Source organism: Neopelma chrysocephalum, unplaced genomic scaffold (assembly GCF_003984885.1).
Source record: "Neopelma chrysocephalum unplaced genomic scaffold, ASM398488v2 Primary Assembly neopelma1_92, whole genome shotgun sequence".
In the NCBI taxonomy this organism is placed as follows: Eukaryota; Metazoa; Chordata; class Aves; order Passeriformes; family Pipridae; genus Neopelma; species Neopelma chrysocephalum.
This window is the reverse complement of record NW_020897754.1, coordinates 790,732-807,286: the sequence shown is the minus strand read 5'-3', so window position 1 is coordinate 807,286 and position 16,555 is coordinate 790,732. Positions and strand designations below refer to the sequence as shown.

The window sequence follows — 16,555 nt, the reverse complement described above, 5'->3', positions numbered from 1 at the left end:
GTGCGGGGGGATGAGGGATGGACAGACACCCCCGGGGCTGTGCGGGGTGCGGGACACGGCCGGTCCCGTGCCGCGGTGTCCCCGCAGCGCCCTCCCGCGGCCGCGCTGACGCTGCGCTCTCCCCGCAGGGCGCACCGGGCGGTACACGCTGATCGAGAAGTGGCGGGACACGGAGCGGCACCTGGCGCCGCACGAGAACCCCATCGTGTCCCTCAACAAGTGGGGACAGTACGCCAGCGACGTGCAGCTGATCCTGCGGCGCACCGGGCCCTCCCTGAGCGAGCGGCCCACGTCGGACAGCGTGGCGCGCATCCCCGAGAGGACGCTGTACCGGCAGAGCTTGCCGCCCCTGGCCAAGCTGAGGCCGCCCGGGGACAAGTCCATGAAGAGGAGGGAGCCCAAGAGGAAATCCCTCACCTTCACCGGCGGCGCCAAGGGGTTAATGGACATCTTCGGGAAGAGCAAGGAGTCTGAGTTCAAGCAAAAGGTGCTCAACAACTGTAAAACGACGGCGGACGAGTTGAAGAAGCTGATCCACCTCCAGACGGAGAAGCTGCAGTGCATCGAGAAGCAGCTGGAGTCCAACGAAGCTGAGATCCGCTACTGGGAGCAGAAGTACAACGCCAGCCTGGAAGAAGAAATCCTCAAGCTGGAGCAGAAGATCAAACGGAACGAAGTGGAGATCGAGGAGGAAGAGTTCTGGGAAAACGAGCTGCAGATCGAGCAGGAGAACGAGAAGCAGCTGAAGGAGCAGCTGCAGGAGATGAGGCAGAGGATCCTGGAGTGCGAGAACAAGCTCAAGGACTACGTGTCTCAGATCCACAACATGGAGAGTGGCCTTGAAGCAGAGAAGCTGCAGCGGGAAGTTCAAGAGTCCCAAGTGAACGAAGAAGAGGTGAAGGAAAAGATCGAGAAGGTGAAGGGTGAAATTGATATTCAGGGCCAGCAGAGTCTGAGGTTGGAAAATGGCATTAAAGCTGTAGAAAGGTCTTTGGGCCAAGCGACCAAGAAGTTACAGGTAAGACTGTGTGCTTATCCATAGCTAAAGAAAAGTCAAAGACATGACCGTGGCAAATTTCTCTCAGGCAGATTTAGAGCCCATGAAAAAAAAACAAAACACGAGAAAGTTTCCACTGTGATTTGGGGTAAAAGGAGGAAAGTGTTTCATTTTCAGATTGCATTTCAGATTTTTTTTTTTTTTAAGGGCAGACAGTTTTCATTTCACCTGTGTGTAATTTGCTCATTGAAACCATCTGAGATGAAAAACAGTAATTTACACCATTATAGCCTTTCCTGAGGCTAAGCTTATGATCCTTGCTAGGTTTGTCTGCCACCAAAAGAGATGAATTAAAAAGAACAGTCCAAAAGCAGCACCTGGATAGATGGATGTAGAGCTAAAGTAGCTGTTACGTTACAGGGCTTTTGTTTTAAAGAACAGCATCCCCCTTTTCCTGGCTGACTTGCTGGTTAAATTCAGATCTTCCAAGCTTGTTCTAAAGCTAAAGATGCACAAATCTAAAGTCCAGGAGAAAGTAAACTGAGCTCTGTATTGTGGAGTTTAGGGGGGAGAAAATAGAGAAATATTTTCTTGCAAGCTGAAATTTAGTGATTAATATTCACAGAACTGCTGATTTGAAACAGGAAAGTTGAGCAACGGTGTTTTTATAGAGTTTTCAGTAAGGAAGGAAAGAAAATTTTGATTCACTAGATTTTCTGTGATATAAGAGCAGGAAGGTGGCATTTTTTAGTGAGAATTTTCTAGTAATTTGGACTAACTCTTTCATCCCTTTCCTGTAGCCACCTGAATAATGTAATTTTCCAACCATCTGAGGTTATGATCAGTTGAGGGTCAGATGCAGCACTCTGGTCTCCCAATTTATAGAAAAAGATTTTAAGTGCAAAAAACCTCCAAACCCCCCCAAAGCAAACAAAAAAAAATATCACTCTTTTTCAGGTAAAAGATCCCAATAAAGTTTCACGATTAGATACTAAATTTAAGACCTTAAAACATACATGACATTTTAAGCTTACTTTCTGCGAAAGCTGAGAAATGTCAAGAACAAGTTATTTATGATGTTAGTTCTGCTAACCTGCCTATTTCAGTAATTTAAAAAAAATAAAACCCCCTGAGTTTCCTTCAGTGACAACTTTGTTACCATCTCATAAAACACGGAGCTGCAGAATTAACACTGTAGTAAGTAAGTAAAGACAGTTGAGAATTTTCTGTGTTCCAGTTGTAGGGTTTAATGGGCCTGAAATTAAGAGAAGAATTTTTCTGTAGAGTAGTCTTAAAATCTAGTTTCTGTTTCTCCATCCAGTTTCTCCAAAAGCTCGTAGCAAATGAATGATCTGTTCCTAGGACAGATCCACAAAACTGTTCGTCCACAGTCCTCGTGTGAGTTCACATCCGATTCCACTGACACAAGATAATTAGGGAAAAGAAGGTCAGCCCACCCTCTGTCTCTTGCCAAAGTGAAGGTGTAGCAGTACCTGCTGCATTGGAATGCCCATGGATGTGCTGCCTGGCATCAGAGTAGCCTATTCCCTCTGTGGCCAGACAACAGGAATTCCATCCTGGCTGTGGAAAGAGTACCAGTTGCAGCTCTCTGCTAATGAAGCTCAACCTGTGTGTGGAGGGGAATAAATAAGTCTAAGACTGTCGTAACCTCTCAGAGCTGTAAGTTTTGCATATCATGCCAGAAGTACAAAGCCTTGAGGAAAATCCTAAATTATCTTCTGTACCTTGAAGGGCTGGTGAACCAGCCAGGCTTTGGCCTCGTTGCACAAAACACTTGCAGAGAGAGAAAGTTCTGTCCATAAAAATTTAAGTAGAAAATGCAAAAAACAAGAAGAGAAAGCAATTACACTGCATTTAGGATCAGAGCTGTCCAAGCCGTGCTGGACACTTCAGGCAGAACTAAGATTTGGTGCCAGACTGCTGCTCAGTTGATTATTGTTTCAGAGGGCACAGTGTTACCTTTATTTGCTTACATCTGATGCACCAAAATTTTTCTCAGGTGATATGAGAAACATCTGCTAGTCATCCCAGGAGCAATATAAAAATATAATATATAAAAAAAACCAATAGTCACCTGTACTTAGGGTTGGACTCAATGATCTCAGAGGTCTTTTCCAACCTAATTGATTCTATGATTCTAGTAAGTCATAGTGACTGTTGACTCACTTTTTAAATGATGAGATTAAAAAACCTTTAAATTCTTCAGTTTGCATTTGAATTCAAAAATTGGAGGTGTTCTCATCAAAAGGAGTTGCCCAGTTGTAAGTGGAGCCTTGAAATGCTGCTTTATATGCTCAGCAGATGTTTTCTCTTTCCCGGCAGGACAGGGAACAAGAACTGGAGCAGCTGACAAAGGAGCTGCGACAGGTGAACCTGCAGCAGTTCATCCAGCAGACAGGAACGAAGGTGACGGTGCTGCCGGCAGACCCCGTGGAGGTGGAGGCCCCACATGTGGAGCTGGAGAGAGGTGCAGCCCTGGGAATGCCTTGGCTGGGAGGGAGAAGGGGTTGGCACTGCCTTTACCTGCTGCTTAATGCCAGCACTGGTCCATGAAGGGAGCGCTCTGTTAGCGAAGGCCTGAGCAAAACACTAACAAGGCACGTTGTCGGATGTTCCTTTTCGTTCCAAGGATTCAGCAGGCTATAAATAAAGAGCAGTGTGTGGATAACTTCTCCCCCACTGTGCTTGGGCATGTGTTTGTCCCATCAGCAGCCCGTTAAGCCGGTGGCTTTCAAAAGCGGCTGTGGGCACGTAAAGCTGGCACACAACATCATTGCACTTCTCACATCGCTGCTCATCTGGGTTCTTCCCCTTCTGGTGTTGTCAGAGTAGGAAAAGGAATGTGTCTGGATCTCCAGAAATCCCAGACAGCAGCCCTACGGGAATAGGAGCTAATCCAGCTGGGCTGCCAGCCATCCAGAAGCCCTGCACAGATGGCTGTTACGGCATGTGCAAATTGACTCTGCACCCAGTGAGATCAGGGCAACCTGCACGTGCCCACAGCTGGATTCACATTTTCCTGGACAGAAACACAGGATGTGTGTCAGAGCTGTGGCACAAGCACAGCTGTGTGCTTTGACAATACTCTGCTTTCAAGGGGGCTGTTTGCCTCGTCATTCTCCTTAGCTGGTTCTGTTCTCCTTTTGGAAGACTTTCCAACCAAAAGGCACTGGGAGCATAAGGGGGGGAGCTGGGGGGAAGGAACAAAAGACAACCAGGCCTTAAAAGCCAGTGTGAACTTGTGTGAACTGTCTCTTTTGAGTGGGCAGGAAGCTGAAGCTTTGAGTTATGTACAGGTACAATCCCTTCCTGCGCATTACCATATGAATAGGTGCATGTTTTTCACAAGAGAGTAATTGTTATGGATGGCTATTTCTGGTAGATATTCCTGGTTTGAAATGAGTAGGAAGTATTATACTCTTATATACACCTTATGTCTCATCCCTTCCTACCCAGGCATTTCGACTGTTTATTATGCATAGTGTTAGGGTTTTTTTCTTATCACACTAAGCAGGAAGAGGGGAGGTGTTTTATGGATGTCCCCCCATGATGACTTTTCTAACTGCCTTTTTTCCTGTTCAGAGGCAACATTTCAGTCTGGGTCACTGAAGCGCCCTGGCTCCTCAAGGCAACTCCCCAGCAACCTTCGGATCCTACAGAATCCCCTGTCGTCTGGTTTTAACCCGGAGGGCATTTATGTATGACAGTACATACCTCTTCTGGAGAGGACCTAGCAAGGTACCCTGGACAAGATACACTTTATTTTATTCTGCCAATGATGAATGGAAGAAGTTTTTTCTTGTTTTGTTTTGGGTTTTTTGTTACGCCACCGTGTTTTTGTTTTTTTTTTTCTTCTTCCTCCAACACACCACTCGGAGCCATACCCTGTGCACTGATGCTAAAGAGACATGAGCTGTCTCGATTCCTAACTGGCAAGGATGACCTTGCTGTCAACACAGCTAGAGTGCAGAAACCTTCGTTGTTTTTGCCACTTCAGAAGTGTTTGGGAAAGTATTGTCGCTTGTATAGGCATAAATGGAAGACTGAGGGTGAAGGAAACCATGTATGCAACTTCCCTGAGGTTTAATTTATTCCCTTTAATCAATGGACCCGTGAATGTTGACCTTTTATATTTTTATTTTTAACTTGTGAATAATCACGTATGGCTGTGCGTCAGTCTGACAAGGTGACTTTAATTTGTGTGTGCAAACACCCCCAATTTGATCAAGTACAGCAACCTGCAATGCAGAGTTCTGTGGGGTGCTGAACCATTACAGTGGTTTCTCACCACTAACTTTGTTCATTTCTGTTGTGGGTCATAATATGTCATGTTCCATCCATTGCTACCTTTTAAGGCTTGAAAAGTGAGCTTGTGGGTTTTACTTGCTGTTGAATCTGCCTTTGAATGAAGCACCTAGTGTTCAAAAGATTTATGGATTTTAAACCTTGGCTTGGTAAAAATATTTCCAGCATATAACTGAGGATGCACTAGTTAGATGATATTTTATTATATAGAATGTATATTTGAAATATTTTGCCACATTGTATATGCCTTTTGAGAAAAGAACAATGTAAGAAGTTGTCTTCATATATCTTACCAAAAGAGAGTCGGAGGCTTTTCACTGTGTGTGATTTTGTACTTTATTTTTTTCCACTAGCCATTACAGTGTTCTTGTTTTGAGGTAAATCTTGCGTTGGAGGAGAAGAAAGACACAAAACAAATGGGCATCCTCTTCCAGCCTTCCAGAATTCACTCAAGTTTTGTGGAGGGAAGAAACCTGGCAGAGTCCCTTGAAGTCAATAGCAAAGCTTTCTCTGAAGTGAGGGGGACCAGGATTTCATTCGAGTTTAGCCCCTCTGAAAGACATGTTGCTGCTCAGTCACTTGCAGAATGTAAAGCTCACAAGCAGGAAATTCACACATTTGGTCGTCATTTTTTGCAAAACACGTGAAAAGAGAACACTTTTGTATCTTGGTGTTGCTCTAACGCAATCAAAGCTGAGCAAGGATTAAACAGAGTGGTTTCCCAGCAGAAAATTCAGACAATACCAGGTAATTTGTTGGTTATAGACCTTGATGTTAGATTGCTAAAGGGGACACCAGGTTTGTGGAGAAAGTGACTGCCATCAGTGGGACACTAAACATTGGAGGTTGCCCTCATGGATGAGTTAGAGAAGGGATGGGCCTTCCCTAGTTGTGTTTGGATTTTCTGTTCTAACAGCAGCTCATAGCACCATCCCCACCTTGGAGATCCCCTTGGCACGAGAGGGGGACATCATGCTCTCACTCAGTACTGAAGACGGGCTTAGTCAGTGGCAAAAGGACAGAGCTCCTGATGGCTTTAGTAGGGTCAGGATTTTACCACTAGTAGGAAACTCCAAGCTTTTTGCCACAGAAAAATACTTAATTCCTAGCATCCTCTTGTGTTGATTTACTGATGTGCAGATAAATGTTAATTTAAGTCTCCTTTTTAAAAAAAGGAGCTTCCTGACAATGGAAGTTTTAAAAGATATAGTAGAAGATGAAGGATTCTTGAGTGTTTATTGCATCTTTTTCCCTTTCCACTTATTAATGGCATCATATATTCTAAAAATGCTGCTGTATTTAGACTAACAGCAACAGATAAGGCTGTGAATATATAAAGGACCTTTCCAAATGGACTCTGAATTTTTACTGTTTAACTTATCATCAGGTCTTTTTTTTTTTTTTAATCTTCCATCTTCCCTTGTGAGCAAACTGGAAAATTATATGTTCCTACCTGAGGAATCTTTGCAGTGCTCACAGATTTTATTGTTAGTTTATCACAATTCTGTGCTCATGTTTACTGTGCCCGTAACTTTGTATTAAACAAAAAAGAAAGAATGTGTGTATATATATATATATATCTATATATTAAAAAAAAGTGTAAAATATACATAGTTTGGGGACAATATCTGTCCGAGGTACTTGAGCATATATGCCTTACATTCTGGGTTCAACTTACAGAAGTGAAATGGCCCTCTCCAGTGGATATCTTGCGTCTTCAGCACCTCTTGATGTTAGAGAACTGAGGCACTCAGCACCTTGCAAAGTCTGGCCCAAATTATGCTGCATGGGGGTGGGGGGAAACAGTCTTGTCCTGAGATGAAGTATTTTTAAGGCAGATCAGCATACTTACCCCAGCTAATGTTTCTGTCATACTTTGTGACCGGTCCATCTCCCACAGATGTCAGTTGGAGCTGAATTGGGCTCTTGCATCATAACAACTGCTCTCTTTCTCTGCCAAGTTATTCTTTAGGATGGAGGGAGGAAGAAAAGGATTAAAAGGAAGGGTAAGAGCAGCTTTGGAGGGCTTTATCTACGGCTTTGTAATAGAATCAAAGGAGAAATTTGCCATATAAGTTAAAAGAGTAGCACCTGCTGACTGCAGCAGCTGTTTGACAGAGGGGCCGGCCTGGAGCTGGCTCAGGAGTGGCCACTGCACCATCCCTGAGTGGACCCTCCCTGTCAGGGCTTTGGCACATGTCAAGGTGATCTGAAAAATGTTCACAGCTTCAGCCACTCTTGTGGCCAAGGAGAGGCTTTGGTATCCAGACCTGCCATTTGTGAGACACTTGACAAATTCCCCTGCCCCCACCATACTCCTCTTGCTTCTTGAATTTCACCCAGGCTGAAGTTCTGTAGCATTTTCACCCTCTCTGTAAATAAACCAAAAAGAAATGGCATGCCCTTGCATTAAATGTGAATTGAGCAGTGTGTAACAGTTAGAAAAATTCCTCACACTATGGCGTTTAGAATTTTGCTTCTGATCAACTGCAGAACCTCACTCTTTCTTTACAACTGTAGAAAAAATTCATTTTCAGAAATGTTCCAAACCTACTTAACAGGGCATTAGCAGAAAGGAAGCTACACATACTGATTTTAACAAGTGCCATATTATTTACTGGGCAGCATGATAAAAATGGGGTTTTTTGCTTGCGTTAAATAGTTGAACACACAAAGCACTATTTTCCAGTGCACGGGGAATTTATATGGAGAACTCCTGTAATTTATTACTAGTGGAAATTAACTGTGTTATCTCTCTCATCCATGAGGATACAGGTTATTTTTGCTGGAGATGCTATGTTGTTAGGGGAAAAGGGGGGGGTGACCATTTGAAAAGCCAGTAGGTTAAGGCTAAGGTGAACAATCCGAATGCCCGAGCAAGGAGAAACCCAAGTCCCACTCTGAAAAGTCAGCTAGGAACACGCCTCCCAGGATCTTTTAGTGGGACTTAGGTTCCCAAGTGCCTGAATTGCTTCTGGAAATGGTATGTTAGCTTTGAGATTACTTGCTTTTCTTGAACCCTTGCAAGTTGGGAGGAAGTTCTTGAAGAAAAGAACTACCCCTACTAGCATTAGCAATATGCAAATGTGTGAGGTAAGAGGGAAAAGATCCTTTAGTGAAATAAAAATCTCCTCTTGGGGCAGCAATTGCCTTGTTTTTAGCGTGAAGAGTATTGCATTATTTTAGTGAACTGGGATCATATGAGTATGATCCAAAAAAAAGAATTGATCCTGTAATTTTTAGCGAGTTACCTTGAAGCATATAAATTCCTGATGTGCATTAACTTGAGTGAATTGGGCCTTAATGATCCATGTAAATAACAAAACTGTATTCAGATATTTTTTTCAGAAAATAGTCTCTAATGGTCTGTACTGTATTAAAATAAGTGTCAAAGTGTTACTTTTATATTACACCTCTTTTTTTCTTTTTTTTTTTTTTAGAACATTGAAACGTGCATGTTTATTCTATTTGCTACAGTATTTTAATGTTTTGGATGAAGGCCATCGGTTGTATGGAGATGACAAAACAATAATTCTGTCTATTTATTCAGTATTGCTGCTTAAAGTTTTCAAAATAAAGCTTTCAATGCCAATATAGTGACTGATTGAAAGCTGTTCTAGCTCTCTTCAGGTGTTTTTTTCTATGTTTATAGAAAACTAAATAAGTGAAACTTGGTATATATAAGCTGTTATACCAGCAAAGAATTATTGCAATAATACTGGGGGGAGGTTGGGGGTATGTGTGTGTAGTATATACATAAATGTATGCATGCAGTGAATGCCTTTAGGTCTCAAGTAAATGGAGTGCTGAAGAATGTTAAATCCTCTGTGGTCCTGCAAGCACTTTACACGTGTGATCAAGCACTAGTTAGTGCTTCATGGTGCTTGTGAGGGCAGAACAAGGTGGTCACAAAGGATCAACTGAGAGCCCTTTGAACCAAAGGAGATTTAAGCACATTCTTGAGTGTTCTAGTTTCTGACTGGGGCCTAAAAACATGTTCTGATACAAAAGTCTTGCAGTTGCAGCAAGCATGCCTCAAGCATAGCTGGTACCTCTGAAAATTTTAGTAGTTCTGCCATGGATGGAGTGTGCCTGCTCTACTTGTAAAGGGTATCAGAATGCAGAGTGTTCACCCTCATGACCATCCTGTGAAACTACTAACTAGGGGTTCTGACTGGAAGATTTGGGTTGCTGGCGCTTTAACCTAGAGAAGCAACGCAAACTAACTGTGAAAACACGAGTGAGCGTTTTATTACTGCTCTGCTTCAATGCAAGATGAAAATCTGTATTATATGTAACTATATTTTTTGTCATTTAAAAAGCTTCTATTTTTTATTATTCTCATGAATGGTTGACAAAAAAAGATATTGGATATGCTCCCATACAATAAATTCCCCTCTGAAACCGTGGGTCTTTCCAGTTCGTGGTTTGCCGGAGTTGCACCGTTCATCTCGCGCACGTCTCACGGTACAGCTGCTGGGACTCTGTCAGAGAACACTGGGCCTGAAAGCAGGGCCAGGGTAAAGCTGGGTGTGTCTGCAGCTCAAACACCTTCAGAAAGGGCTGTGTGTCGAGCATTAGGACACTGAACAATCCTAAATGACAGCTTACTTGGTTGTGGGGTACACAGCTGGCTGGGTGTGGGGCCTCTGTGGCAGACAGGCTCTCTGCCATAAGTGTGCACGTGCTGTAATCTTAATCAGATAAAACCCAGGCACTACAAGAGAGCAGAGCAGCTTGTTTTGAGCTGAGGAACTGCTTCTAGGATTAATATTAACCCTGAACAGATAGAATTGGCCAGCGACTCGCAAGAAGTGTAACTTAAAGCAAAGGGGTAGAGGTTCGCTTGGAGGTGATCAGGGAAGTGAATGCTCAGAATCTTCACACAACAAATGCAGGGTGCCTTGATCCTTCAGGGAGCAGAAAGAAATTAAGCTTTGAAAAAGGAACTGCAGGCCTGATTCAGGTGTAGTTAATTGTGCTGAGGACCTGAGGGGGTGCGAAGATTGCTTGAGATCACTTGAGTTAATTGAGGCAGGGAACTTCCTACAGCTGGAGACTTGTGATTTAAGCCATCCAAATGCAGTCCTTAGTCTGATATCCCAACAAATGGATTTTCCTAAGCTAACTGGAGCCTAATCTCATTAGAGGTGAGGAGCAATGAGCTAACACTGTTGACTGGTGATAAGACAATGTCATGAACTCCACTGGAACCCCAGCACGTGGCACTCATGTTGTCAGGGCTGTGTAAGTTGTGGGGGCCCTCTGCTCCTGAAAGGTGCCCTTTTCTGCCCCTGTGCAAGTCAGCTGGCTGGGTTTTGTGGTACCTAAGGTTTCCCAGCGTGCTCAGCAGAGCCAGGGCTACAGCTGATGGTTCTGATCTTTTGCTTTGCCTTTAAAAAACAAAGTAGTGTATTTGTATGTGGCTGCTGCAGCACTAACTAGCTCAGTGTAACTGGGCTACTAATGATTGCAAAACCAGAGCAGATTAATGGTCCATTTTGTTCAGAAGCTGTGCTGAATTCTTCTGCCTGTCACATCTGTGTCAGCTAGGTGGCATTTCTTTATAATCCCAATTTTTAATGATTGTTTCAACTAAGATGTCTCGTGTCTGAAGTAGGGCACAATGAGCAACAGTCCCCATTACTGCCTTTATTGGAAATGACGTATTTGCTACCTTCGGTATTGTAGCTAGTGTTAATGACTATTTTCTAGGTCAGTCACTGCTTCATCATTAACTTTCTCCAGAAATATTGGAAGGAGGCAGTCTGAACTGGTCTATTCTGTTCCACTTTTCCAGGTAGGTATGCAATGTACTTTTTTCCATCCTTTGCAGTGAGCTCCCTGTTCCGTGTGCTGTCAGGTCAGCAAACTGCAGGGTTGATGTGTTAAACATGAGTGACTGTCCAGGAGTTGACTTGGAAAAAACCTCTTTGGCATGTGGCAGTGCGACAAGGAACTGATGCAAACAGGGATAATAAACTTAACTGAGCAACCTCACCACTCTTCTGATCAGCTTAGGCACTGCCAGTGTCCTTGTGTCACTTCTGGTGGGTCTGTCTGTGCTTCCTCTGGGCAGGAAACCTCCTTGTCATACAGACAGCCCTGGAGTTTCTCCTCTGTGAATGTGTATTTGCTCTGCACTGACTCCTGCCTAGGACAGACGTTCGTCACTTGTGCAAACTGAAGTTTCATTTCTGGAGGCTTTTCGGATCTGAATCCCTGGCTATGGAAAGGCTGCAGGGATCTCTGCTGTCTCTGGCGGTGAGAGAGTGTCATCACGGTACCATCACACTTCTGTTCAGTTATCTAGAAGCTGACAGAGGTAAAATACAGCTACACCAGACCGGGTTTTTGGCTGTGGGAGCTGGAGGTTTGATGTTTATCTCCAGTATTTGCAGTGCACTTAACTGCACAGGTTAAGTAAGTTTTGTTCCTGAAAAAGACAAGAATGATGCTACTGTTCAGGCTGTAGTTTTCCCTTTCTCTCCATCATTTTTGCATAAGCTATTTTGTGCTTGTTGTTTCAGCTACGCACTTTGTCTTGTTCTACCCCTCTGCAAAAGGAGGAAAGCAGTAAGTAATTGGAAGACTTAGTGAGAAAATGCAGTATAGAAGATCTAATATTCCATCCTGGGTCAAGTTGTAGGGAAGAAATGTTTTCTATTATTTCTTTTTAATGAACAAAAGTTTGGAGAAAAATATTCAGAAGAGCTCCAGCTGGACTTCCTCCACTTCCTCACAAAGGGGACTGACCTCTTCTCTCTGCTGACCAGTGACAGGACCCAAGGGAACAGCTGGAGCTGGGTCAGGGGTTTGGGCTGGATATTAGGAAAAGGTTCTTCCCCCACAGGGTAGCTGGGCATTGAACAGGCTCCCCAAGGCAGTGGGCACAGCCTCAAACCTGCCAGAGTTCAAGAAGCATTTGAACAATGCCCTCAGGCATATGGTGGGATTGTTGGCTGTCCTGTGCAGGGCCAGGAGTTGGATTCCATGATCCTTGTGGGTCCCTTCGAACTCAGGATATTCGTTCTACAATTCTGTAAAGGAAAGTCCACTTAAAAAAAACCTTATCCAATGCAACACAAATGAGTGCAAATAATTACCTGCCTAGGTATTTTAAAAAGGAGGGCTTCTGGTTAAAACAAAACAAGAAGGGGAGGGTGGTGGGAGGAGGGCAGTGAGATGTAGACCAAGTGAAACAGTGAAACGCCTTAAACCTCATTCATATTTACCCTGAAGTCCCTTTTACTACTTGTATGATGGACAGTGAATCATCCAGCTTTGAAGCTGGTGACATGGTATCACAGGGTACCATCAGGAGCTAATGCTAAAATGAAATTCAGGCCAGCCTTTAAATGGGGAATAACTGGAATTTCTCTGTGGTTGCCTATGGAGCTTCTCCTAAATTACTGCCTGTCACAACTTGCAATAGCATATCCCTTTTATCAGGTGTACCAAACTGCTGCTCATGGAATGTTATGTGCCCAGAAAAGATGATTTGGCTTTAGCAGTCACAATCAATCTGAGGTGAACTTTGGTCAGTGAGGTAGAACTGGCCCTTCTGGCAAGCTGAAGAGAAACCCGAGAGCACCAGGCGACCTTTAACTACACTTTGTTGCTACAAAGTTGTCTTAAGTGTTCCCTTGACCTGGCAAACGTGCAGCGGGATTGCCAAGACTATGACCTGGATTCTCCATTGTCGTGTGTCATGTAGCAAACAAGCACGGAGGAGACAGCGACACAGTACATGAGAAAGGCAACTCAGCTGCCCTGAGAGCTTTGCTGGAATGCAGGGCTCCTGATAAATTTGTCCCCTCGGCTGTGCCAGCGCTGCAGTTCCCAGCAGGCCCACACGAGAGAGCAGCGGCCACACAGCGCCACGAGAAGCAGGTTTTCTAGGAACACACAGCACGTGATAGAGAGTCGTGTGAGACACCCAACATTCTGTCCTTGAGTAGGTTCTTTCAGAAAGGACACAGTGGTACTCACAAAGAACCACGTCCCAGTCCCAGTGTGTGTGTGTAGCTGACACCCAAATGATGCAGTTCCTGCAGTTTCTGTGCAGGCCTGGAAGCTTTCGGAAACCTGCACAGATGTGGGTCGAAACATTCCATTTTAGAGATTATCCCTGGAATATTTACCTGTGCCTGGGAAGCTCTTGTTTCATTTCCCAGCTCTGCCACAGATCTCCTGTGTGTGACCTTGGGCAAGCTACTATAATCCCTCTGGATTGGAGTCCCCCAGCTGTAAGCTTGAGATAATACTGCCTCATCCCCTTTGACTTTGTCTATATATACAGAAGGCCCTGTGGGGAGCAGCATCTCGTTTCCTATTTGTTTGGCAAGTAGTCCTTAGAACAATGTGGTCCTGAACTTGGCTGTCCCATCCAGATACTGCTGCATGAAGTGTATTTTTATATCCTATCAAGAGGATGACAAGAAGTCACTCTGAATTAGTTTCACCTGGCAGGGAGAGGAAGATGCAGGCGTGCAGAGGGAAGCTGGGGGTTTCTGAAGGTGAATTTTTGTTTAGCTTTAAGTGGATTTCTTTTTCTAAACCGGTAAAAAGGAAAGGCAAGTAAAGAAATAAAACCTCATTTCAACTTTTTTTCAACTCTCTTTTTGCAAAGCTGTTATGCTGTTACTAGAGGCAGCCTAAATCCTTTTGCAAGTGCTGTTTTGGGAGTGTGTTGTGCCTAATCGATAGAAATTATTCACTAAACAGGCAGAGATTTCCTTGGTGATCCTAAATGTTCCAGTGTTCCCACAGGTCTGATGATGTTCTAACAAGGTGTATGTAACCAGTAATGCACAGTGACAGGTTCCCATGTCACAGTTTTCTGTAGATACCCAAGTGCCCTTTGGTATTAGGGGCTGAAGAGATAAAGGGCACCACAGTTAGAATTGTAAGAAGGTGCCTTTTTTTGGTTGTTTCCTGATTCCAAAGCGTTTCCTACATGCTCCAAATAAATTGAATTAACTCACACTTCAGCTGCACTTACTCTGGAGTCCTGCACAGAATGAACACCCTTCAGCATGGCTTAGCACGGAGACTCAGCTGTGCTGCATGAAAGATCATTTGAAGATGTTGCCATCTGAACTTGTTTCAGTAATAATTAGTGCAGCTGCTGGCATTTGACAAGGCAATGAATAATCAGTCCTGCTGCATCTTATCCCCAGTCCTGCTCAGTAAAGTTCTTGCTGCTGCCTTTGTCCGTCACCTGAGGAACTGTACAGCAGGAGCCACCTACTTCTAGGAATACACATCTCCTTTGGTAGGAAAAATGGACTTGGCCTGCCCCCAGTGTGCAATCATACAGGATAAGCACAAACTTCAGGTGCTATGGGCAGCCACAAAATGAGGCTCAGTAGCCTTGAGAAGTGTCAGTCAAAGTTAACAACAATTATAACAAGCTATTCTAGGCTAAAGTGTCAGGTTTGTGTTTTCTTGTAGTGCAGATCATCATGACTTGGGTTACCTCTATCAGTCTTTCACCTTCAAGACATAAAATATTCTTAGAACCTGAACTAGGAATAAGGGGAATCTTTCTGGCATTGTTCTGTCTCATTTTGGCTATAGAAATACATGCTCTTTATGATGCACAGGAGATGGGCTCACTGCATTTCCCTGCCTCCTTGTCTGATTAAAACTAGTAGGTAAAAAGGTAACTGAGGCTTTTTGTTGACAGGAACTCCAGCTGAGTGATAGAATTCTGGGGTGGCTGTTTTGGGGTTAAAAGTTTGTTCAGGTGACTGTACTGAACTTATTGCTTCTCTTGTCAGCCAGAAGCTTGAGACTGTCCTGCATGGTGGAGGTGCCTTCAAGTCAAGAGGTTGGGCTTGCATCTTGAAGGCACTGCCACACAGATGCATCGGGAACATCTGGAGAAAGGAGGAGATCCCCTCTTACAGACTCTTTACAGGCTTGTACAAACATATTATTTGACTGTACCCCTTAGGGAAAATGCTGGGTCAGCCCTGAACTAAAGCCCCAGCCTAGGCAGCTTTGTTGCTGAAGGTACAGGTGATCCCTGAGGAAAATGAAAGGGTCATACAGTACCTTCTCACTGACTTTGGCAGGCAGCTGAATTGCCCTCAACCCCTGTGAGTGTATTGCCCTGGGGTTACTAAACTCGAGTAACTCCATGACGTTACTGTGTACTTTTAAAAGTAGTTATTGCAGACTCGGCATGTTCAGCAATCACAGCAAACAGCTGGACTCCTGGAAATACCTTTAGGGCCTGGCAGGGCACTGATGGGAGTGTGCTTCCCATGGATGGCTCCTGGGGCACGGCACACAGATTGCTCTCAAAGGTCATTTTAAATAACTGTACTTGCTTTGTAATTTACAGCACTGGAATCAGCCCCATGACCAGTTGCATTAGGTATTTTGCAAAGCCGCTTCACGTTTTGCAGACATGGATATACCTTTGCAAATCTTATTTCTCTGCTCTGTTGAACAAACTGCAGACACACAGCTGCTCTCTGGTGTGCCAAGGAGCAGGAACACGTGCAGCCCAGGTTCACACAGATGTGTTTTTCTTTACAGACAGACTAGGAACGCCCATGAGTGTTGTCTCACGATGGCAGCTTGTTAAGCAAAGGTAGCACCTTTTCTCCCAGGTATCAGGAGGTACTGAAGCAGCCTTAACTCTGACCCTTGTCCACACACATTCCTGTACTCTTCAGTTACCTTGGTAGCACCTGTAATAAGGAGTTTTTACCTATTCTACACACTTTCTATTTTTTTAAAGCAGTGTCATTAAACAGGTTTTTTTCCCTACGTCTCCTTCCTGATTTCACTCTGGAAAAAGAAGTCCTGATTGAGTGCATTCAGCATGACAGACCCAGCAAACTGCCCGTGTGTGTCCAAACCAAGCATCTGTAGGAGTCGTCAGTACCAGAAAAAAACAAACCCATTGTGGTTTCAATTCCCTGACTCCCAGCAGCTTCTCCCTGCAACAACAGAGGGCACCACTCCTCACACAAAAAGCTGAAGCTGGAAAAGGAGCAGCCCTGCCTTTGAGTCATAGTTTGGTAACTGGAACATTTATCCCACAGTAGGTGATTGGGAATGAATATCCTTCCTTCAAGGATATTCACCTCTGTCTGCATCTCCTGCTCCCTCTGCCAAAAGCTGCTCTCAGAGATGTGTGTGCTGTTTCTCTGGTGGATCGTGCCCTAGTTTGCACAGAATAATTAAGCAGTCGCTTTTTAGCTTTAGCTTGTT

The 16,555-nt window shown here is 44.2% G+C and overlaps 1 protein-coding gene across 3 annotated transcripts in view; it reads left to right on the top strand.

Annotated features, from left to right (window-relative positions):
* Nucleotides 1-8,939, top strand: part of RASSF8 (Ras association domain family member 8) — an 81,803-nt gene extending 72,864 nt beyond the window's left edge. For 2 of the 3 annotated variants that reach the window (XM_027693533.1, XM_027693534.1), the window contains 3 exons: nucleotides 129-1,018; nucleotides 3,341-3,485; nucleotides 4,601-8,939. In XM_027693533.1, the coding sequence (XP_027549334.1) occupies nucleotides 129-1,018; nucleotides 3,341-3,485; nucleotides 4,601-4,722 (1,157 nt within the window). In that variant the 3' untranslated portion in view covers nucleotides 4,723-8,939. The remainder of the gene's footprint in view (nucleotides 1-128; nucleotides 1,019-3,340; nucleotides 3,486-4,600) is intronic. The other variant, XM_027693535.1, reaches the window with a different exon arrangement.
* The last annotated feature ends 7,616 nt before the right edge of the window (nucleotides 8,940-16,555 follow it).